Consider the following 26,271-nt stretch of genomic DNA (forward strand, 5'->3'; position numbering starts at 1 on the left):
TGTGACATCTAACACAGTTTGCTGACTACTACTGTATACCTTATAGTAGCTCTTTTGCTCTGTACCATCTAATATAGAGTACTGACTAGTACAATATACCTTGTAGAAACCCTGTCACTCTGTGCCATCTAATGCAGTGCACTGACTAGTATAGTATACCTTCTAGTAGTTCTGTTACTCTGCACTATCCGATGCAGTGTACTGACTATTGCTATATACCTTGGAGTAGTTCTGCCACTCTGTACCATCTAATGCAGAGTACTTACTAGTACAGTTTACCTTCCAGTAGCTCTGTCACTCTGAACCATCTAATACGGTGTACTGACTAGTACAGTACACCTTCTGGTCTCTCTGTCACTCTGCACCATCTAACGCAGTGTGCGGACTAATACAGTATACATTCTATTATCTGTCTAACTCTGTATTTTCCAGTGCTGTATACTGGCTAGTACTGTGTATCTTCTACTAGTGCTCATACTCTGTGCCATCTAAGGCAGGGTACTGACTAGCACATCGCACTTCTAGTAGCTCTGTTACTCCCTACCTTGTAGTGCAGTGTACTGACTAGTACAGTGTGGCTTCGAGGGTCTCTGTTACTCTGTAACATCGAATAAAGTGCACTGACTAGTAAAGTACACTTTCTTGTTCTTGTAGCTCTCTTACTCTGTACCATCGAATGCAGTGCACTAACTAGTTCTGTATACCTTGGAGTAGCTCTGTCACTCAGTGCCATCTAATGCAGTGCACTGAAAAGTACAACAGAAGCAGTGTAGTTTGTAGTAGAATGTCCTATGTAGTGCAGTGTGCTCTTCGGTGTACTGTGTGCTCCAGATGAATGCGCGCTTTAGTGTAGTGAGCAGTCTAGTGCCGCACGCTTTAGTGTAGTGAGTAGTCTAGTGCTGCTCCCTTTAGTGTAGTGAGCAGTCTAGTGCTACTCCCTTTAGTGTAGTGAGCAGTCTAGTGCCGCTCGCTTTAGTGTAGTGAGCAACCTAGTGTCGCGCTCTCTAGCGCTGCGTGCTCCTTCCAGATGTGGTGTAAATTAATCATATGTAAAACAGAAGCAGTAATTACAGCCTTTCTTTGTGTCATTAAATCTCTAATTGTGAATCTCTTCTCTGCAGTGACGGTGACTCTGGATCCTGACACGGCTCATCCTCGGCTCCTCCTGTCTGAGGGGGGGCGACGTGTGAGGGACACGGGCACAGCACAGCGCCTGCCGGACACCCCCAAGAGATTCACCTCCTACCACCCCTTTGCACTGGGGAGCGAGGGGTTCACCTCCGGCAGACATTACTGGGAGGTGCAACTGCTGCAGGAGGGGGAAGCGTGGCATGTGGGGGTCGCAGCAGAGTCTGTGAGCAGGAAGGGAGACATCACATGGTCACCTGAGGGGGGAGTCTGGGCTGTGCGGGGGTGGAAGGGTCAGTACTCAGCTCTCACCTCCCCTGAGACCCCTCTGTCCCCTCATGAGAGGCCCCTGAAGCTGGGGGTGTATCTGGACTACGAGGGGGGGCGGCTGTCCCTGTACAATGCTGACTCCATGGAGCTTCTCTACTCCTTCCCGCGGTCCTCCTTCACACAGAGGCTCTTCCCGTTCTTCCGTCTCTGGAGAGCGGAGCTGAGGCTGGTGTGAGCCCCCCTCCCTCCCCCTCAACTGTCATCCACGGTTCAAACCCCAACATTCCAAAGAATCTTCAAACACCAACATTCCAAAGGACCTTCTTCACAAGGACCCTCTCACCTGTTGCCATGACAACCAGAAGCCTCACGTGAAACTATGTATCTCTTTTCCTTGTACATTTTTAAAACAAGAGCAGACAATGTTTGCCGTGTGAATCCTCCACCAAACCGCATGTAACATATGATAAAGTCTCTGTAGAATTAAACAAGCATTGGCATAGCCAACAGGTCTCGGCTTTAGGAGCTTGTAAGTATTTGGGTATGTTGCAGAGCAGTGTGGCTGCTGTGCCCCGTACTGCAAACTTGGTGTCTAGTGCAGTGACATGGGGCAGTGGCATGGTGTGGGGTGTTGTTATAAGGTGTGTGTTGGTGGGATGCACGTGGGTAGTGTACTGGGGTGCATGTGGGTGGCATATGCATCTTTACAACAAAAATCCCCAATTGTAATTAGATTAATAATGCTTGTCTACAAACTATTGAAAGGGCAATAAGGGTAAATGTAATATGCATGGCCCCATGGACCAATCTAACATGTTTATAATAGTAAAATATCGAGTGAAAACAACGAAACTACCGGCCTACGTTTACTGTTTGTGTTTCCAAATTGTTAAATCCCTAACCACATCGATTGGCGGCAATTTCCCAGAACACACAGTCACTCATTGCAATGATACAACTTTTTTTTTTAAATCTCCGAAATTTACTGTTCCCCATAAAGTACAATAAATACACCAAATTCTACCCCCCAAAAAAAGACTCTGGACTTACCCACCGTTTGCCTCACAAACGCCCCATCCCATTACCAGATAAACTCTTCCAACACTTTTTAGTAAAATGAAATCTAGTTCCGCTGTAGACCACACACATCCCCACATACTTCTTCAAGGATAAAGCCACTAGCTACAACTTCCTTCCCGCAGGAACCTTAATCACCAAAGTTACATTTACATTTTTATTGTCGCCTGACAACCTCTGAACTCACAAGGAAATGTTCTTTGCAGCAGGCATCTTAATCCTCTGCGAAACTTTAGCATAAGTGGAAAAAGCCATTGGATAAAACTCCGATCTGTCTCCTGCAGAAACATTAATTTCCAAAGTTAACTTTACATTTTTATTGTTGCCTGAAAACCTCAGACCACACAAGGACATGTTCTTTGCAGCAGGCATCTTAATCCTCTGAGCTACTATAGCATGAGTGGAAACAGCCACAAGATACAACTTCCTATCTCTCTCCCACAGAAACATTAATAGCCAAGGTTACCTTTACATTTTTATTGTTGCCTGAAAACCTCTGGACACACAGGGACATGTTCTTTGCAGCAGGGCTCTTAATCCTCTGCGTCACTTTAACATGAGTCGGAACAGCCACTAGATAAAACTCTAATGTCTCTCTCCAGCAGAAACCTTAATTGCCAAAGATACCATTACATTTTTATTGTTGCCTGAAAACCTCTGAACACACAAGAACATGTTCTTTGCATCAGGCATCTTAATCCTCTGCGCTACTTTAGCATGAGTGGAAACACCTACTAGAAAAAACTCTGATCTCTCTCCCGCAGACACATTATTTGCTAAGGTTAACTTTACATTTTTATTGTCACCTGAAAACCTCTGAACACACAAGGAAATGTTCTTTGCAGCAGGCATCTTAATCCTCTGTGAAACTTTAGCTTGAGTGGAAACAGTCACTGGATAAAGTAACCTTAAACATTTTTATTGTCGCTTTAAAACCTCTGAACACACAGAAACATGTTCTTTGCAGCAGGCATCTTAATCCTCTGAGCTACTATAGCATGAGTGGAAACAGCCACAAGATACAACTTCCTATCTCTCTCCCACAGAAACATTAATAGCCAAGGTTACCTTTACATTTTTATTGTTGCCTGAAAACCTCTGGACACACAGGGACATGTTCTTTGCAGCAGGGCTCTTAATCCTCTGCGTCACTTTAACATGAGTCGGAACAGCCACTAGATAAAACTCTAATGTCTCTCTCCAGCAGAAACCTTAATTGCCAAAGATACCATTACATTTTTATTGTTGCCTGAAAACCTCTGAACACACAAGAACATGTTCTTTGCATCAGGCATCTTAATCCTCTGCGCTACTTTAGCATGAGTGGAAACACCTACTAGAAAAAACTCTGATCTCTCTCCCGCAGACACATTATTTGCTAAGGTTAACTTTACATTTTTATTGTCGCCTGAAAACCTCTGAACACACAAGGAAATGTTCTTTGCAGCAGGCATCTTAATCCTCTGTGAAACTTTAGCTTGAGTGGAAACAGTCACTGGATAAAGTAACCTTAAACATTTTTATTGTCGCTTTAAAACCTCTGAACACACAGAAACATGTTCCTTGCAGCAGGCATCTCAATCCTCTGCGCTACTTTAGCATCAGTGAAAACAGCCACTAGATAAAACTTCCATCTCTCTCCAGCAGGAACATTAATCGCCAAAGTTACCTTTACATTTTTATTGTTGCCTAAAAACTTACAGACACACAAGGACATGTTCTTTGCAGCAGGCACCTTAATCCTCTGCGCTACTTTAAGATGAGTGGAAACAGCCACTAGATAAAACTGCCATGTCTCTAGACCAGGACACTTAATCGGCAAAACTATCTTTACATTTTTATTGTTGACTGAAAACCTCTGAACACATAAGGACATGTTCTTTGCAGCACACATCTAAATCCTCTGTGCTACTTTAACATGAGTGGAAACAACCCCTAGATAAAACTTCCAATCTCTCTCTCACTGAAACATTAATTACCGAGGTTATCTTTACATTTTTATTGTTGCCTGAAAACCTCGGAACACACAAAAGCATGTTCTTTGCAGCAGGCATCTTAATCCTCTGCGTTACTTCAGCATGAGTGGAAACAGCCACTAGATAAAAATTCCATCTCTTTCCCGCAGGAACTTTAATCGCCAAAGTTCCCTTTACTTTTTTATTGTCGACTGAAAACCTCTGAACACACAAGGAAATGTTCTTTGCAGCAGGCATCTTAATCCTCTGCGAAACTTTAGCTTGAGTGGAAACAGCCACTGGATAAAACTCCAATCTGTCTCCTGCAGGAACAATAATATACAAAGTTACCTTTACATTTTTATTATTGCCTGAAAACCTACAGACACACAAGGACATGTTCTTTGTAGCAGGCATCTTAATCCTCTGTGATCCTTTAGCATCAGTGGAAACAGCCACGAGATAAAACTTCAATTTCCGTCCGGCAGGAACCTTAATCGCCAGTGTTACCTTTACATTTTTACTGTTGCCTGAAAACCTCTGAACACACAAGAGCATGTTCTTTGCAGCAGGCATCTTAATCCTCTGTGCTACTTCAGCATGAGTGGAATCAGCCACTAGATAAAACTTACATCTCTCTCCAACAGGAACTTTAATCGCCAAAATTACCTTCACATTTTTATTGTTGCCTGAAATCCTCTGAACACACAAGAGCATGTTCTTTACAGCAGGCACGCATCTTAATCCTCTGCGCTACTTTAGCATCACTGGAAGCCTCCACTAAATTAAACTCCCATCTCTCTCCAGCAGGAACATTAATCGCCAAAGTTCCCTTTATATTTTAACTGTCGCCTGAAAACGTATGTACACACAAGGACATGTTCTTTGTAGCAGGCATCTTAATCGTCTGCGCTACTTCAGCATGAGTGGAAACAGCTATTAGATAAAACTTCCATCTCTTTCCCGCAGGAACTTTAATCGCCAAAGTTACCTTTACATTTTTATTGTCGCCTGAAAACCTCTGAACACACAAGGAAATGTTATTTGCAGCAGACATCTTGATCCTCTGCTCTACTTTAGCATCACTGGAAACAGCCACTAAATAAAACTCCCTTCTCTCTCCAGCAGCAACATTAATTGCCAAAGTTCCCTTTACATTTTTATTGTCCCCTGAAAACCTCTGAACACACAAGGAAATGTTCTTTGCAACAGGCATCTTAATCCTCTGCAAAACTTTAGCTTGAGTGGAAACAGCTCCTGGATAAAATTCCGATCTGTCTCCTGCAGGAACATAAATCGCCAAAGTTATTGTTACATTTTTATTGTTCCCTGAAAACCTCTGAACACCCAAGGACATGTTCTTTGCAGCAGGCATATTAATCCTCTGCTACATTAGCATGACTGGAAACAGCCACTAAATAAAACTTCCGATCTCTCTCCCACAGAAACATTAATTGCCGAGGTTACCTTTACATTTTTATTGTCGCCTGGAAACCTTTCAATACACAAGGACATAAGGCATCTGAATCCTCTGTGATCCTTTAGCATCAGCGGAAACAGCCACTAGATAAAACTTCCATTTCCATCCGGCAGGAACCTTAATCGCCAAAGTTCCCTTTACATTTTTATTGTTGCCTGATATCTTCTGAACACACAAGGACATGTTCTTTGAAGCAGGTATCTTAATCCTCTGTACTACTTTAGCATCACTGGAAACTGGCACTAGTTAAAACTTCCGATCTCTCTCCCACAGAAACATTAATTGCCGAGGTTACCTTTACATTTTTATTGTCACCAGAAACCTCTCGATACACAAGGACATGTTCTTTGCAGTAGTCATCTGAATCCTCTGTGATCCTTTAGCATCAGTGGAAACAGCCACGAGATAAAACTTGCAATTCCGTCCTGCAGGAACCTTAATCGCCAAAGTTACCTTTACATTTTTATTGTTGCTTGAAAACCTCTGAACACACAATGACAGGTTCTTTGCAGCAGGCATCTTAATCCTCTGCGCTACTTTAGCATCACTTAAAACACCCACTAAATTAAACTCCCATCTCTCTCTGGCAGAAACATTAATCTCCATAGTTTCCTTTACATTTTTATTGTCGCCTGAAAACGTATGAACACACAAGGACGTGTTCTTTGAAGCAGGCATCTTAATCCTCTGTAATCCTTCAGCATCAGTGGAAATAGCCACGGGATAAAACTTCCATTTCCGTCCTGCAGGAACCTTAATCGCCAATGTTACCTTTACATTTTTACTGTTGCCTGAAAACCTCTGAACACACAGGAGCATGTTCTTTGCAGCAGGCACCTTAATCCTCTGCGCTACTTTAACGTGAGTGGAAACAGCCACTAGATAAAACTCCCATCTATCTCCAGCAGGAACATTAATCGCCAAAGTTACCTTTACATTTTTATTGTTGCCTGAAAACCTCTGAACACACAAGAGCATGTTCTTTGCAGCAGGCACTTTAATCCTCTGCGCTACTTTAACGTGAGTGGAAACAGCCACTAGATAAAACTCCCATCTATCTCCAGCAGGAACATTAATCGCCAAAGTTACCTTTACATTTTTATTGTTGCCTGAAAACCTCTGAACACACAAGAGCATGTTATTTGCAGCAGGCACTTTAATCCTCTGCGCTACTTTAACGTGAGTGGAAACAGCCACTAGATAAATCTTCCCATCTCCCTCCCACAGAAACATTAATTGTCGAGGTTACCTTTACATTTTTATTGTCGCCTGGAAACCTTTCAATACACAAGGGCATAAGGCATCTGAATCCTCTGTGATCCTTTAGCATCAGCGGAAACAGCCACTAGATAAAACTTCCATTTCCATCCGGCAGGAACCTTAATCACCAAAGTTCCCTTTACATTTTTATTGTTGCCTGAAAACCTCTGAACACACAAGAGCATGTTCTTTGCAGCAGGTATCTTAATCCTCTGTACTACTTTAGCATCACTGGAAACTGGCTCTAAATTAAACCCCCACCTCTCTCCAGCAGGAACATTAATCACCAAAGTTCCATTTACATTTTTATTGTTGCCTGATATCTTCTGAACACACAAGGACATGTTCTTTGCAGCAGGCGTCTTAATCCTCTGCACTACTTTAACATGAGTGGAAACAGCCACTAGTTAAAACTTCCGATCTCTCTCCCACAGAAACATTAATTGCTGAGGTTACCTTTACATTTTTATTGTCACCAGAAACCTCTCGATACACAAGGACATGTTCTTTGCAGTAGTCATCTGAATCCTCTGTGATCCTTTAGCATCAGTGGAAACAGCCACGAGATAAAACTTGCAATTCCGTCCTGCAGGAACCTTAATCGCCAAAGTTACCTTTACATTTTTATTGTTGCTTGAAAACCTCTGAACACACAATGACTGGTTCTTTGTAGCAGGTATCTTAATCCTCTGTGCTACTTCAGCATGAGTGGAAACAGCCACTAGATAAAACTTCCATCTCTCTCCAACAGGAACTTTAATCGCCAAAGTTACCTTTACATTTTTATTGTTTCCTGAAAACCTCTGAACACACAAGGAGAAGTTCTTTGCAGCAGGCATCTTAATCCTCTGCGCTACTTTAGCATCACTGGAAACCGCCACTAAATTAAGCAGCCATCTCTCTCCAGCAGGAACATTAATCGACAAAGTTCCCTGTACATTTTTATTGTTGCCTGAAAACGTATAAACACACAAGGACATGTTCTTTGCAACCGGCATCTTAATCCTCTGCGAAACTTTAGCTTGAGTGGAAAAAGCCACTGGATAAAATTCCGATCACTCTCCAGCAGAAACATTAATCGCCAAAGTTACCTTTACATTTTTATTATTGCCTGAAAACCTCTGAAAACACAAGGACATGTTCTTTGCAGCAGGCATCTTAATCCTCTGCGAAACTTTAGCTTGAGTGGAAACAACCAGTAGATAAAATGTCCGATATCTCTCTCACAGAAACATTAATTGCCGAGGTTACGTTTACATTTTTACTGTCGCCTGAAAACCTCTCGATACACACGGACATGTTCTTTGCAGTAAGCATCTGAATCCTCTGTGATCCTTTAGCATGAGAGGAAACATCCACCAGATAAAATTCCGATCTGTCTCCTGCAAGAAAATTATTCACCAAAGTTATCGTTACATTTTTATTGTTGCCTGAAAACCTCTGAACACACAAGGACATGTTCTTTGCAGCGGGCATATTAATCCTCTGTGCTACATTAGCATGACTAGAAACAGCCAATAGATAAACTTCCGATCTCTCTCCCACAGAAACATTAATTTCCGAGGTTATCTTTACATTTTTATTATTGCCTGGAAACCTTTCAATACACAAGGACATACCATTTGCAGTAGGCATCTGAATCCTCTGTGATCCTTTAGCATCAGCGGAAACAGCCACTAGATAAAACTTCCATTTCCGTCCGGCAGGAACCTTAATCGCCAAAGTTCCCTTTACATTTTTATTGTCGCCTGAAAACCTCTGAACACACAAGAGCATGTTCTTTGCAGCAGGTATCTTATTCCTCTGCACTACTTTAGCATCACTGGAAACTGGCACTAAATTAAACCCCCATCTCTCTCCAGCAGGAACATTATTCGCCAAAGTTCCCTTTACATTTTTATTGTTGCCTGAAATCTTCTGAACACGCAAGGACATGTTCTTTGCAGCAGGCGTCTTAATCCTCTGCGCTACTTTAGCATGAGTGGAAACAGCGACTAGATAAAACTTCAGATCTCTCTCCCACAGAAACATTAATTGCCGAGGTTACCTTTACATTTTTATTGTCGCCTGGAAACCTCTCGATACACAAGGACATGTTCTTTGCAGCAGGCATTTTAATCCCCTGCGATACTTCAGCATGAGTGGAAACAGACTCTAGATAAAACCCCCATCTCTCTCCAACAGGAACTTTAATCGCCAAAGTTACCTTTACATTTTTACTGTTGCCTGAAAACCTCTGAACAGAAAAGAGCATGTTCTTTGCAGCAGACATGCATCTTAATCCTCTGCGCTACTTTAGTATCACTTAAAACACCCACTAAATTAAACTCCCATCTCTCTCTGGCAGAAACATTAATCGCCATAGTTTCCTTTACATTTTTATTGTCGCCTGAAAACCTCTGAACACACAAGGACATGTTCTTTGCAGCAGGCATCTTAATCCTCTGTAATCCTTTAGCATCAGTGGAAATAGCCACGAGATAAAACTTCCATTTCCGTCCTGCAGGAACCTTAATCGCCAATGTTACCTTTACATTTTTACTGTTGCCTGAAAACCTCTGAACACACAAGAGCATGTTCTTTGCAGCAGGCACCTTAATCCTCTGCGCTACTTTAACGTGAGTGGGAACAGCCACTAGATAAAACTCCCATCTATCTCCAGCAGGAACATTAATCGCCAAAGTTACCTTTACATTATTATTGTTGCCTGAAAACCTCTGAACACACAAGAGCATGTTCTTTGCAGCAGGCACCTTAATCCTCTGTGCTACTTTAACGTGAGTGAAAACAGCCACTAGAGAAATCTTCCAATCTCCCTCCCACAGAAACATTAATTGTCGAGGTTGCCTTTTACATTTTTATTGTCGCCTGAAAACCTTTTGATACACAAGGACATACTCTTTACAGTAGGCATCTTAATCCTCTGTGAACCTTTAGCATCAGTGGAAACATCCACTAGATAAAACTTCCATTTCCGTCCTTCAGGAACCTTAATCGCCAAAGTTACCTTTACATTTTTATTGTTGCCTGAAAACCTCTGATCACAAAAGGACATGTTCTTTGCAGCAGGCATCTTAATCCTCTGCGCTACTTTAGCATGAGTGGAAACAGCCACTAGATAAAACTTCCATCTCTTTCCCACAGGAACTTTAATCGCCAAAGTTACCTTTACATTTTTATTGTTGCCTGAAAACCTCTGAACACACAAGAGCATGTTCTTTGCAGCAGGCATCTTAATCGTCTGCGCTACTTCAGCATGAGTTGAAACAGCCACTAGATAAAACTTCCATCTCTCTCCAACAGGAACTTTAATCGCCAAAGTAACCTTTACATTTTTATTGTTGCCTGAAAACCTCTGAACACACATGGTCATGTTCTTTGCAGCAGGCATCTTAATCCTCTGCTCTACTTTAGCATCACTGGAAACAGCCACTAAATTAAACTCCCATCTCTGTCCAGCAGGAACATTAATCGCCAAAGTTCCCCTTACATTTTTATTGTCGCCTGAAAACGTATGAACACAAAAGGACATGTTCTTTGCAGCAGGTATCTTAATCCTCTGCACTACTTTAGCATGAGTGTAAACTGCCACTAGATAAAACTCCCATCTCTCTCCAGCAGGAACATTAATCGCCAAATTTACCTTTACATTTTTATTGTTGCCTAAAAATGTATAGACCCACATGGTTCTTTGCAGTAGGCACCTTAATCCTCTGCGCTACTTTAACATGTGTGGAAACAGCCACTAGATAAAACTCCCATCTCTCTCCAGCAGGAACATTAATCACCAAACTTACCTTTACATTTTTATTGTTGCCTGAAAACCTCTTAACACACAAGGACATGTTATTTGCAGCAGGCATCTTAATCCTCTGCACTACTTTAGCATGAGTGGATAAGCCACTAGATAAAACTTCTGATCTCTCTCCCATAAAAACATTAATTGCCGAGGTTACCTTTACATTTTTATTGTTGCCTAAAAACCTCTGAACACCCAAGGACATACTCTTTGCAGTAGGCATCTTAATCCTCTGTGAACCTTTAGCATCAGTGGAAACATCCATTAGATAAAACTTCCTTTTCCGTCCTTCAGGAACCTTAATCGCCAAAGTTACCTTTACATTTTTATTGTTGCCTGGAAACCTCTGAACACACAAGAGCATGTTCTTTGCAGCAGGCATCTTAATCCTCTGTGGTACTTCAGCATGAGTGGAAACAGCCACTAGATAACACTGCCATCTCTCTCCAACAGGAACTTTAATTGCCAAATTACCTTTACATTTTTATTGTTGCCTGAAAGTCTCTGAAAAGACAAGGACATGTTCTTTGCAGCAGACATGCATCCTAAACCTCTGCTCTACTTTAGCATCACTGGAAACAGCCACTAAATTAAACTCCCATCTCTCTCCAGCAGGAACATTAATCACCAAAGTTATCTTTACATTTTTATTGTTGCCTAAAAACTTACAGAGACACAAGGACATGTTCTTTGCAGCAGGCACCGTAATCCTCTGCGCTACTTTAACATGAGTGGAAACAGCCACTAGATAAAACTCCCATCTCTCTCCAGCAGGAACATTAATCGCCAAAGTTATCTTTACATTTTTATTGTCGCCTGAAAACCTCTGAACACACAAGGAAATGTTCTTTGCAGCAGGCATCTTAATCCTCTGCGAAACTTTAGCTTGAGTGGAAACAGCCACTGGACAAAACTCCTATCTGTCTCCTGCAGGAACATTAATTTACAAAGTTACCTTTACATTTTTATTTTTGCCTGAAAACCTAGAGACACACAAGGACATGTTCTTTGAAGCAGGCATCTTAATCCTCTGTGATCCTTTAGCATCAGTGGAAACAGCCACGAGATAAAACTTCCTTTTCCGTCCTGCAGGGACCTTAATCGCCAATGTTACCTTTACATTTTTACTGTTGCCTGAAAACCTCTGAACACACAAGGACATGTTCTTTGCAGCAGGCATCTTAATCCTCTGCGCTACTTTAACATGAGTGGAATCAGCCACTACATAAACTTCCGATCTCTCTCCCACAGAAACATTAATTGCCGATGTTACCTTTACATTTTTATTGTCGCCTGAAAACCTCTTGATACACAAGGACATGTTCTTTGCAGCAGGCATCTTAATCCTCTGTGATCCTTTAGCATCAGTGGAAACAGCCACGAGATAAAACTTCCTTTTCCGTCCTGCAGGAACCTTAATCGCTAAAGACACCTTTACATTTTTATTGTTGCCTGAAAACCTCTGAACACACAAGAGCATGTTCTTTGCAGCAGGTATCTTAATCCTATGCGCGACTTCAGCATGAGTGGAAACAGCCACTAGATAAAACTTCCATCTCTTTTCCCCAGGAACTTTAATCGCCAAAGTTACCTTTACATTTTCATTGTTGCTTGAGAACCTCTGAACACACAAGGACATGTTCTTTGCAGCAGGTATCTTAATCCTCTGTGCTTGTTCAGCATGAGTGGAAACAGCCACTAGATAAAACTTCCATCTCTCTCCAACAGGAACTTTAATCGCCAAAGGTACCTTTACATTTTTATTGTTGCCTGATAACCTCTGAACACACAAGGACATGTTCTTTGCAGCAGGCATCTTAATACTCTGTGCTACTTTAGCATCACTGGAAACAGCCACTAAATTAAACTCCCATCTCTCTCTAGCAGGAACATTAATCGCCAAAGTTCCCTTTACATTTTTGTTGTTGCCTGAAAACGTATATACATACAAGGACATGTTCTTTGCAACCGGCATCTTAATCCTCTGCACTACTTTAGCATGAGTGGAAACGGCCACTAGATGCTTCCATCTCTCTCCAGCAGGAACATTAATCGCCAAACTTACCTTTACATTTTTATTGTCGCCTGAAAACCTCTGAACACGCAAGGAAATGTTCTTTGCAGCAGGCATCTTAATCCTCTGCAAAACTTTAGCTTGAATGGAAACAGCCACTGGATAAAACTCCAATCTGTCTCCTGCAGGAACAATAATATACAAAGTTACCTTTACATTTTTATTATTGCCTGAAAACCTACAGACACACAAGGACATGTTCTTTGTAGCAGGCATCTTAATCCTCTGTGATCCTTTAGCATCAGTGGAAACAGCCACGAGATAAAACTTCAATTTCCGTCCGGCAGGAACCTTAATCGCCAGTGTTACCTTTACATTTTTACTGTTGCCTGAAAACCTCTGAACACACAAGAGCATGTTCTTTGCAGCAGGCATCTTAATCCTCTGTGCTACTTCAGCATGAGTGGAATCAGCCACTAGATAAAACTTACATCTCTCTCCAACAGGAACTTTAATCGCCAAAATTACCTTCACATTTTTATTGTTGCCTGAAATCCTCTGAACACACAAGAGCATGTTCTTTACAGCAGGCACGCATCTTAATCCTCTGCGCTACTTTAGCATCACTGGAAGCCTCCACTAAATTAAACTCCCATCTCTCTCCAGCAGGAACATTAATCGCCAAAGTTCCCTTTATATTTTAACTGTCGCCTGAAAACGTATGTACACACAAGGACATGTTCTTTGTAGCAGGCATCTTAATCGTCTGCGCTACTTCAGCATGAGTGGAAACAGCTATTAGATAAAACTTCCATCTCTTTCCCGCAGGAACTTTAATCGCCAAAGTTACCTTTACATTTTTATTGTCGCCTGAAAACCTCTGAACACACAAGGAAATGTTATTTGCAGCAGACATCTTGATCCTCTGCTCTACTTTAGCATCACTGGAAACAGCCACTAAATAAAACTCCCTTCTCTCTCCAGCAGCAACATTAATTGCCAAAGTTCCCTTTACATTTTTATTGTCCCCTGAAAACCTCTGAACACACAAGGAAATGTTCTTTGCAACAGGCATCTTAATCCTCTGCAAAACTTTAGCTTGAGTGGAAACAGCTCCTGGATAAAATTCCGATCTGTCTCCTGCAGGAACATAAATCGCCAAAGTTATTGTTACATTTTTATTGTTCCCTGAAAACCTCTGAACACCCAAGGACATGTTCTTTGCAGCAGGCATATTAATCCTCTGCTACATTAGCATGACTGGAAACAGCCACTAAATAAAACTTCCGATCTCTCTCCCACAGAAACATTAATTGCCGAGGTTACCTTTACATTTTTATTGTCGCCTGGAAACCTTTCAATACACAAGGACATAAGGCATCTGAATCCTCTGTGATCCTTTAGCATCAGCGGAAACAGCCACTAGATAAAACTTCCATTTCCATCCGGCAGGAACCTTAATCGCCAAAGTTCCCTTTACATTTTTATTGTTGCCTGATATCTTCTGAACACACAAGGACATGTTCTTTGAAGCAGGTATCTTAATCCTCTGTACTACTTTAGCATCACTGGAAACTGGCACTAGTTAAAACTTCCGATCTCTCTCCCACAGAAACATTAATTGCCGAGGTTACCTTTACATTTTTATTGTCACCAGAAACCTCTCGATACACAAGGACATGTTCTTTGCAGTAGTCATCTGAATCCTCTGTGATCCTTTAGCATCAGTGGAAACAGCCACGAGATAAAACTTGCAATTCCGTCCTGCAGGAACCTTAATCGCCAAAGTTACCTTTACATTTTTATTGTTGCTTGAAAACCTCTGAACACACAATGACAGGTTCTTTGCAGCAGGCATCTTAATCCTCTGCGCTACTTTAGCATCACTTAAAACACCCACTAAATTAAACTCCCATCTCTCTCTGGCAGAAACATTAATCTCCATAGTTTCCTTTACATTTTTATTGTCGCCTGAAAACGTATGAACACACAAGGACGTGTTCTTTGAAGCAGGCATCTTAATCCTCTGTAATCCTTCAGCATCAGTGGAAATAGCCACGGGATAAAACTTCCATTTCCGTCCTGCAGGAACCTTAATCGCCAATGTTACCTTTACATTTTTACTGTTGCCTGAAAACCTCTGAACACACAGGAGCATGTTCTTTGCAGCAGGCACCTTAATCCTCTGCGCTACTTTAACGTGAGTGGAAACAGCCACTAGATAAAACTCCCATCTATCTCCAGCAGGAACATTAATCGCCAAAGTTACCTTTACATTTTTATTGTTGCCTGAAAACCTCTGAACACACAAGAGCATGTTCTTTGCAGCAGGCACTTTAATCCTCTGCGCTACTTTAACGTGAGTGGAAACAGCCACTAGATAAAACTCCCATCTATCTCCAGCAGGAACATTAATCGCCAAAGTTACCTTTACATTTTTATTGTTGCCTGAAAACCTCTGAACACACAAGAGCATGTTATTTGCAGCAGGCACTTTAATCCTCTGCGCTACTTTAACGTGAGTGGAAACAGCCACTAGATAAATCTTCCCATCTCCCTCCCACAGAAACATTAATTGTCGAGGTTACCTTTACATTTTTATTGTCGCCTGGAAACCTTTCAATACACAAGGGCATAAGGCATCTGAATCCTCTGTGATCCTTTAGCATCAGCGGAAACAGCCACTAGATAAAACTTCCATTTCCATCCGGCAGGAACCTTAATCACCAAAGTTCCCTTTACATTTTTATTGTTGCCTGAAAACCTCTGAACACACAAGAGCATGTTCTTTGCAGCAGGTATCTTAATCCTCTGTACTACTTTAGCATCACTGGAAACTGGCTCTAAATTAAACCCCCACCTCTCTCCAGCAGGAACATTAATCACCAAAGTTCCATTTACATTTTTATTGTTGCCTGATATCTTCTGAACACACAAGGACATGTTCTTTGCAGCAGGCGTCTTAATCCTCTGCACTACTTTAACATGAGTGGAAACAGCCACTAGTTAAAACTTCCGATCTCTCTCCCACAGAAACATTAATTGCCGAGGTTACCTTTACATTTTTATTGTCACCAGAAACCTCTCGATACACAAGGACATGTTCTTTGCAGTAGTCATCTGAATCCTCTGTGATCCTTTAGCATCAGTGGAAACAGCCACGAGATAAAACTTGCAATTCCGTCCTGCAGGAACCTTAATCGCCAAAGTTACCTTTACATTTTTATTGTTGCTTGAAAACCTCTGAACACACAATGACTGGTTCTTTGTAGCAGGTATCTTAATCCTCTGTGCTACTTCAGCATGAGTGGAAACAGCCACTAGATAAAACTTCCATCTCTCTCCAACAGGAACTTTAATCGCCAAAGTTACCTTTACATTTTTATTGTTTCCTGAAAACCTCTGAACACACAAGGAGAAGTTCTTTGCAGCAGGCATCTTAATCCTCTGCGCTACTTTAGCATCACTGGAAACCGCCACTAAATTAAGCAGCCATCTCTCTCCAGCAGGAACATTAATCGACAAAGTTCCCTGTACATTTTTATTGTTGCCTGAAAACGTATAAACACACAAGGACATGTTCTTTGCAACCGGCATCTTAATCCTCTGCGAAACTTTAGCTTGAGTGGAAAAAGCCACTGGATAAAATTCCGATCACTCTCCAGCAGAAACATTAATCGCCAAAGTTACCTTTACATTTTTATTATTGCCTGAAAACCTCTGAAAACACAAGGACATGTTCTTTGCAGCAGGCATCTTAATCCTCTGCGAAACTTTAGCTTGAGTGGAAACAACCAGTAGATAAAATGTCCGATATCTCTCTCACAGAAACATTAATTGCCGAGGTTACGTTTACATTTTTACTGTCGCCTGAAAACCTCTCGATACACACGGACATGTTCTTTGCAGTAAGCATCTGAATCCTCTGTGATCCTTTAGCATGAGAGGAAACATCCACCAGATAAAATTCCGATCTGTCTCCTGCAAGAAAATTATTCACCAAAGTTATCGTTACATTTTTATTGTTGCCTGAAAACCTCTGAACACACAAGGACATGTTCTTTGCAGCGGGCATATTAATCCTCTGTGCTACATTAGCATGACTAGAAACAGCCAATAGATAAACTTCCGATCTCTCTCCCACAGAAACATTAATTTCCAAGGTTATCTTTACATTTTTATTATTGCCTGGAAACCTTTCAATACACAAGGACATACCATTTGCAGTAGGCATCTGAATCCTCTGTGATCCTTTAGCATCAGCGGAAACAGCCACTAGATAAAACTTCCATTTCCGTCCGGCAGGAACCTTAATCGCCAAAGTTCCCTTTACATTTTTATTGTCGCCTGAAAACCTCTGAACACACAAGAGCATGTTCTTTGCAGCAGGTATCTTATTCCTCTGCACTACTTTAGCATCACTGGAAACTGGCACTAAATTAAACCCCCATCTCTCTCCAGCAGGAACATTATTCGCCAAAGTTCCCTTTACATTTTTATTGTTGCCTGAAATCTTCTGAACACGCAAGGACATGTTCTTTGCAGCAGGCGTCTTAATCCTCTGCGCTACTTTAGCATGAGTGGAAACAGCGACTAGATAAAACTTCAGATCTCTCTCCCACAGAAACATTAATTGCCGAGGTTACCTTTACATTTTTATTGTCGCCTGGAAACCTCTCGATACACAAGGACATGTTCTTTGCAGCAGGCATTTTAATCCCCTGCGATACTTCAGCATGAGTGGAAACAGACTCTAGATAAAACCCCCATCTCTCTCCAACAGGAACTTTAATCGCCAAAGTTACCTTTACATTTTTACTGTTGCCTGAAAACCTCTGAACAGAAAAGAGCATGTTCTTTGCAGCAGACATGCATCTTAATCCTCTGCGCTACTTTAGTATCACTTAAAACACCCACTAAATTAAACTCCCATCTCTCTCTGGCAGAAACATTAATCGCCATAGTTTCCTTTACATGTTTATTGTCGCCTGAAAACCTCTGAACACACAAGGACATGTTCTTTGCAGCAGGCATCTTAATCCTCTGTAATCCTTTAGCATCAGTGGAAATAGCCACGAGATAAAACTTCCATTTCCGTCCTGCAGGAACCTTAATCGCCAATGTTACCTTTACATTTTTACTGTTGCCTGAAAACCTCTGAACACACAAGAGCATGTTCTTTGCAGCAGGCACCTTAATCCTCTGCGCTACTTTAACGTGAGTGGGAACAGCCACTAGATAAAACTCCCATCTATCTCCAGCAGGAACATTAATCGCCAAAGTTACCTTTACATTATTATTGTTGCCTGAAAACCTCTGAACACACAAGAGCATGTTCTTTGCAGCAGGCACCTTAATCCTCTGTGCTACTTTAACGTGAGTGAAAACAGCCACTAGAGAAATCTTCCAATCTCCCTCCCACAGAAACATTAATTGTCGAGGTTGCCTTTTACATTTTTATTGTCGCCTGAAAACCTTTTGATACACAAGGACATACTCTTTACAGTAGGCATCTTAATCCTCTGTGAACCTTTAGCATCAGTGGAAACATCCACTAGATAAAACTTCCATTTCCGTCCTTCAGGAACCTTAATCGCCAAAGTTACCTTTACATTTTTATTGTTGCCTGAAAACCTCTGATCACAAAAGGACATGTTCTTTGCAGCAGGCATCTTAATCCTCTGCGCTACTTTAGCATGAGTGGAAACAGCCACTAGATAAAACTTCCATCTCTTTCCCACAGGAACTTTAATCGCCAAAGTTACCTTTACATTTTTATTGTTGCCTGAAAACCTCTGAACACACAAGAGCATGTTCTTTGCAGCAGGCATCTTAATCGTCTGCGCTACTTCAGCATGAGTTGAAACAGCCACTAGATAAAACTTCCATCTCTCTCCAACAGGAACTTTAATCGCCAAAGTAACCTTTACATTTTTATTGTTGCCTGAAAACCTCTGGACACACATGGTCATGTTCTTTGCAGCAGGCATCTTAATCCTCTTCTCTACTTTAGCATCACTGGAAACAGCCACTAAATTAAACTCCCATCTCTGTCCAGCAGGAACATTAATCGCCAAAGTTCCCCTTACATTTTTATTGTCGCCTGAAAACGTATGAACACAAAAGGACATGTTCTTTGCAGCAGGTATCTTAATCCTCTGCACTACTTTAGCATGAGTGTAAACTGCCACTAGATAAAACTCCCATCTCTCTCCAGCAGGAACATTAATCGCCAAATTTACCTTTACATTTTTATTGTTGCCTGAAAATGTATAGACCCACATGGTTCTTTGCAGTAGGCACCTTAATCCTCTGCGCTACTTTAACATGTGTGGAAACAGCCACTAGATAAAACTCCCATCTCTCTCCAGCAGGAACATTAATCACCAAACTTACCTTTACATTTTTATTGTTGCCTGAAAACCTCTTAACACACAAGGACATGTTATTTGCAGCAGGCATCTTAATCCTCTGCACTACTTTAGCATGAGTGGATAAGCCACTAGATAAAACTTCTGATCTCTCTCCCATAAAAACATTAATTGCCGAGGTTACCTTTACATTTTTATTGTTGCCTAAAAACCTCTGAACACCCAAGGACATACTCTTTGCAGTAGGCATCTTAATCCTCTGTGAACCTTTAGCATCAGTGGAAACATCCATTAGATAAAACTTCCTTTTCCGTCCTTCAGGAACCTTAATCGCCAAAGTTACCTTTACATTTTTATTGTTGCCTGGAAACCTCTGAACACACAAGAGCATGTTCTTTGCAGCAGGCATCTTAATCCTCTGTGGTACTTCAGCATGAGTGGAAACAGCCACTAGATAACACTGCCATCTCTCTCCAACAGGAACTTTAATTGCCAAATTACCTTTACATTTTTATTGTTGCCTGAAAGTCTCTGAAAAGACAAGGACATGTTCTTTGCAGCAGACATGCATCCTAAACCTCTGCTCTACTTTAGCATCACTGGAAACAGCCACTAAATTAAACTCCCATCTCTCTCCAGCAGGAACATTAATCACCAAAGTTATCTTTACATTTTTATTGTTGCCTAAAAACTTACAGAGACACAAGGACATGTTCTTTGCAGCAGGCACCGTAATCCTCTGCGCTACTTTAACATGAGTGGAAACAGCCACTAGATAAAACTCCCATCTCTCTCCAGCAGGAACATTAATCGCCAAAGTTATCTTTACATTTTTATTGTCGCCTGAAAACCTCTGAACACACAAGGAAATGTTCTTTGCAGCAGGCATCTTAAACCTCTGCGAAACTTTAGCTTGAGTGGAAACAGCCACTGGACAAAACTCCTATCTGTCTCCTGCAGGAACATTAATTTACAAAGTTACCTTTACATTTTTATTTTTGCCTGAAAACCTAGAGACACACAAGGACATGTTCTTTGAAGCAGGCATCTTAATCCTCTGTGATCCTTTAGCATCAGTGGAAACAGCCACGAGATAAAACTTCCTTTTCCGTCCTGCAGGGACCTTAATCGCCAATGTTACCTTTACATTTTTACTGTTGCCTGAAAACCTCTGAACACACAAGGACATGTTCTTTGCAGCAGGCATCTTAATCCTCTGCGCTACTTTAACATGAGTGGAATCAGCCACTACATAAACTTCCGATCTCTCTCCCACAGAAACATTAATTGCCGATGTTACCTTTACATTTTTATTGTCGCCTGAAAACCTCTTGATACACAAGGACATGTTCTTTGCAGCAGGCATCTTAATCCTCTGTGATCCTTTAGCATCAGTGGAAACAGCCACGAGATAAAACTTCCTTTTCCGTCCTGCAGGAACCTTAATCGCTAAAGACACCTTTACATTTTTATTGTTGCCTGAAAACCTCTGAACACACAAGAGCATGTTCTTTGCAGCAGGTATCTTAATCCTATGCGCGACTTCAGCATGAGTGGAAACAGCCACTAGATAAAACTTCCATCTCTTTTCCCCAGGAACTTTAATCGCCAAAGTTACCTTTACATTTTCATTGTTGCTTGAGAACCTCTGAACACACAAGGACATGTTCTTTGCAGCAGGTATCTTAATCCTCTGTGCTTGTTCAGCATGAGTGGAAACAGCCACTAGATAAAACTTCCATCTCTCTCCAACAGGAACTTTAATCGCCAAAGGTACCTTTACATTTTTATTGTTGCCTGATAACCTCTGAACACGCAAGGAAATGTTCTTTGCAGCAGGCATCTTAATCCTCTGCAAAACTTTAGCTTGAATGGAAACAGCCACTGGACAAAACTCCGATGTGTCTCCTGCAGGAACATTAATTTGCCAAAGTTAACTTTACATTGCCCTATCGACATTGATTTTTTTAAAGCTGCGCCAGTTACTGCCCCATTCCCACACACCTTACTATTACAATGAACACACTTCAAAGCACAACTCGTAATGTAAACATGTACGGTGCTGAGCACGGGCTTATATACGTGCGCGCTCACTGAGTTGTTTATCCTTGAAACGTTGTTACAGTTATGGGGTTTTATGAAAAACGGCTGTTTGTGCCATTATTTTATCGGTAGTTAACGTACTCACCATCTGTTACAAATTTACTTCAACACATAGTTCCCACAGAACAGACACATGCCCTCTAGCCTTTGTTTATTGTCTGGTGCTCACTTGTGTCAGTGTAATCTATGTCGCCATTTTTTGCTACTGAGGGATTAGCAGCTAATAGCAAGGTGACCTGTTTGTAACCACATGCTGTGATTTGTAGCAGCTCCGTGGCGCTTTCAGTTTGACAACAGCCAACAACAAAAGGAAGAACAGAAAGGAGTCTTGGCTAACTACTAAGGTGTCGCCAAGTACCATTGGATTACAAATATATCTTTGGGAGCGCGATATATGGTGGCAAGCATCCTGGTTAGTTCGCTGTAATGCAGGTAACAGCGTTTGTAATCTTCCAAAGATGCAATTTTCTTTAGTTCGTAGCACAACAAATATTATTGTTCGCTGATGGCCAAGCACAACTATTCCTACATTTTCCAACTTGCCATAACAAGCCTTTTACACTTGACATTCCACCAGCACTTGGAAATAAAGTGAGGGTGGGGGAAGGCAGCGCGCATATTCACCAGAAACCAAACAAAGTAGTGCCTATAAGGATACAGTAAGGGTCACCAAGTAGGCGTTTATGGAACCGTAAACTATATGATATATACATAAGCTGTAATATTGCATAGTGTTCTTTTTAGCTCCCCCTCCTTTATTTCGCCTTTGTCTAGACAGCCTCATGAAACCACTATTTTAGCATTGGGGTGTAGATATTTTTTATACTTTTTATATTACACATGGGTTGGATGGGTGGGCAAAAAAATGCATTTATCAAATGCAGATATATGTGTTAGCCTTATTGGTTAGGTGCGGTAAATAGTACATTTTCACACACTGATTAAAACGGCAGTTTGCACCACTATTAGAAGTATTGTTATACAGGTACTGCATAGCTATTGCATACGAGCATATGATTTTGAGCATATGTATTTTTTTGAAAGGCGCAAGGCATAGGCTCATATACGTGCGCACCACAGTCTTCATATGTTGGTAACATTATAGTGATTTATACAATACCTTACAACGACAATAACCGCACTTGTAAATACAACTTTAAATGCAAACAATTAATGCGCAAGGCAGAGGCGCACATACGTGCGCTCACGCTCTGTTTTGCAGCTTTACAATATCGTTGTTATTATGGGGATTTATGTCATACTACACTTAGTTCTCCAGTCCGTATCTTGCTTCATTTTCATCTCCCCTTATGCTACACATTGGAAAAATCATTTCGTGGACACTGCTGTGCGTTTCACGGTTCTTTGTTCTCGGCATTTTTGGTTTGATGGACACACGCGAGCTTATCTTTATTTAGTTAGTTACATGCTGCTGCTGTTCACTGCACTAAATGCATCTATAGGCCGAGCCATAAGAGCCCACATACAGTAACCGACCTCTTTGATCATCAAACAGACACTTTTGGGGGTTTCACACAGCTGATTTGGAGAGACTTGCTCAGGAACGGTGGCGGCGTTTATGAAAGGATCGCAGCGTCTACAGTCCTTTCTACAGACCAAGCCCACGCCCCGAAGGCCTTTCTCACCTTTCACCACCGGCCGGAAGTTGTTCTGCTGATGCTATGATTACTTACCGGTAATACCCATTACTCTTAGTCCTACTCGTCCTCGACCCAGTCATCACTAATGAGGTATTCCACAAGACAGGAAACAAAACAGGAAACGCTTTTTAGGCTCCACCCACCCTCCCGTCAGGGGCTATAAGAACCCAGCCAACCAAAAGCACATCCTGACATACCAAGCAACAAAGGCCTGGACAGGGAGGGCGGGCGGGAAGTATGACTGGGTCGAGGACGAGTAGGACTAAGAGTAATGGGGATTACCGGTAAGTAATCATAGCATTACCTCTACGTCCCTCGTCCTCGACCCAGTCATCACTAATGAGGCATACCAAAGCACCCCCAACAACAGGCCTTTGGCAAACCACACAGAAAACAGAGACCGAACACAAAGAGGCGTGCAGCAAAAAATTGTTTAATGAAAAAACACAGAATCAGGGAGGCGGAACAACCTCCACAGCACGCAACACACCACTACCGAAATTGGTCCGGTCAGACAGAGCACAATTCAAGCGATAGTGCCTCACAAAAGTAGACTCAGAGGCCCACGTCCCAGCCCGACAGATTTCATCAAGGGAAACCCCATGAAAAGCAGCCCAGGAAGCAGAAACACCCCTAGTGGAACGGGCCTGAACACCAGAAGGGCAAGGCAAACCAGATCCCTGATAAGCCAAAGAAATAACAGACTTGATCATACGAACAAGAGTAAGCCGAGACGCAGCTTTACCCTGACCAGCCAAACCAAAAGTCACAAAAAGGGAGTCCGAGGAACGGAACCCCGCAGACCGTGCAACATAAAGGGATAAAGCACGCCGCACATCCAAAGAGTGAAGCAACAACTTAGCAGGGGAAGCAGGAGAAGGACAGAAAGAAGGAAGAATCAACTCCTGAGAGCAATGAAACCTAGAACGAATCTTGGGAACAAAACCAGGATCCAAAGAAAGGACCACCGCGTCATCCAAGAAACGCAAAAAGGGAGGAGAACAACGCAAAGCAGTGAGTTCACCCAACCGCCTGGCAGAAGTCACAGCAACCAAAAACGCCACCTTAAAAGAAAGAAACTTAAGGTCCACCGACTCCAATGGCTCAAAAGGAGCAGACTGCAGAGCACCCAAGACCAAAGAGAGATCCCAAGGAGGAACCGGAGAGCGTGAAGAAGGAGATGACAGAGAGAAACTCCGGAACAAACGGGAAACCAACAAACCATCCGCAGGAGGAAGAGAAGCCGGATCCCGGAAAGCCCGAAGAGCAGCCCACTGGCCCCTCAGAGTAGACAAGGCATATTTCTTCCGAAACCCATCCAAGAAAAACTGCAGAATGGAAGCGATAGGACAAGAGACAGGAGAGAGACCAAGCCCCGAACACCAGGAGGAGAAAGAAGCCCAATGTTTAGAGTAGGAGGACAAAGTGGAACCCCTACGAGACCCTTGCATCACAGTGATGAGGTGATCAGGCAAACCCCGGACCCCAAGCGACAACCGTTCAACCTCCAGACCGCCAAGGTGAGAGGGACCAGGAGGGAAGGGGAGGGGGACCTCAGGGGAGACGGATAACGTGGCAGAATCCAAGGAGGGCCCACCGCCAGGTTCAACAACAAAGGGAACCAGGACCTCCGCGGCCAGTGAGGTAAGACCGCTACCACCTGGGCACCCAACCTCTGGACCTTCAGCAAGAAGGCAGGAATCACGGGGAAGGGGGGGAAGGCGTACAGCAACCAAGGGGGCCACCGAAGAGACAACGCCTCCACCCCCCAAGCACCCAACTCCGGGGTCCGAGAACAAAACAGGGGGAGTTGAGCATCCGCCCGGGAGGCAAACAAGTCCAGCAGGGGAGTCCCAAACCTCCGACAGATGAACCGGAACACCCTGGGGGAGAGACACAGGGAGAGGGAAGAAGGAAACCTGCGACTCAAGGCGTCCGCCACCACATTGTCTACCCCCGGGATATGCTGAGCCGAGAGAGCCAGAAGATGACGCTCTGCCCAACCTGCAATCGCACAAGCCACCAAATTCAAGGAAGGGCTGCGAGTACTGCCCTGGTGGTTGATGTAAGCCACAGTCACGGTGTTGTCTGACCTCACCAGGACATTGCACCTCAGCAGACGGGAATGGAAGAAACGAAGAGCCCTGGCCACAGCAGACAGTTCCCTCCAATTGGACGAGCGACGGGACTCCATCCGGAGCCAGCGAGCCTGAACAGACCACTGTCCCAACGTGGCCCCCCAACCGGCCGCACTGGCATCCATCGTCAACACCAAAGGGGGCGGCAGGTGAATCCACATCCCCTTCGAGAGATTCGCGGAATCCAGCCACCACTGGAGATCCGACACCACCCCCAAGGACACAGGCACAGACAGAGCATAGTCCTGAACTGGAAACGGCACCCAACGCTGAACATGCCACAGCAGAGGCCGCAGATGAACCCTGGCCCAGGGCACCGTGAAGACAGTAGCGGCCATATGACCCTGAACCTCAAGCCACTGAAGAAGGGGGGCCGCAGCCTGGGACAACAAGATCCGCAACAGGGACTGAAGACGCCGAATCCGAGAATCCGGCAGGAACACCTTGCCCAGGACGGAGTCGAAGACGGCCCCAATGAAAGTCCGTCGAGTCGCAGGAAGGAGTTGGCACTTCGGAAAGTTCACCAGAAACCCATGAGATTCTAGCGTAAGGATGGTCAATGAAAGGTGCTGAGACATGACCTCTGGGGAGGGAGCCTGGAGCAGCCAATCGTCCAGGTAGGGGAACACAGACACCCCCCGGAGGTGAAGAAGGGCCACCAAAGGAGCAACCACCTTGGTGAACACCCGGGGAGCGGACCGGAGACCAAATGGAAGAACACAGAACTGCCAATGATGACCCTCCAGGCAGAAACGCAGGAACATCTGATCCTCCCGGGCCACCGGCACATGAAGGTAAGCGTCCTGGAGATCCAGAGTAGTAAACACCCATCCGGCCTGAATCAGTGGGACCACTCGCTGCAAGGTCTCCATCTTGAACGGGATTTTCTTCACAAACAAGTTCAGACTCCGGAGATTGATGACAATCCGGAATCCCCCCGTGACCTTCGGCACCAGGAAAACAATCGAATAGTTCCCCAGACCTCACTCCAACCTGGGAACCGGAACAATAGCGT

General features: G+C 43.1%; 1 protein-coding gene across 1 annotated transcript in view; it reads left to right on the top strand.

Moving 5' to 3' along the window:
* Positions 1-2,250, top strand: part of LOC146869406 (E3 ubiquitin-protein ligase TRIM39-like) — a 156,178-nt gene extending 153,928 nt beyond the window's left edge. Inside the window, exon 6 of the mRNA XM_085599752.1 lies at positions 1,122-2,250. Within this exon, the coding sequence (XP_085455878.1) occupies positions 1,122-1,633 (512 nt within the window). The 3' untranslated portion in view covers positions 1,634-2,250. The remainder of the gene's footprint in view (positions 1-1,121) is intronic.
* Positions 2,251-26,271: the final 24,021 nt, after the last annotated feature.

The sequence above is a fragment of the Triturus cristatus genome, chromosome 1_1 (genome assembly GCF_964204655.1).
Source record: "Triturus cristatus chromosome 1_1, aTriCri1.1, whole genome shotgun sequence".
Taxonomy (NCBI): Eukaryota; Metazoa; Chordata; class Amphibia; order Caudata; family Salamandridae; genus Triturus; species Triturus cristatus.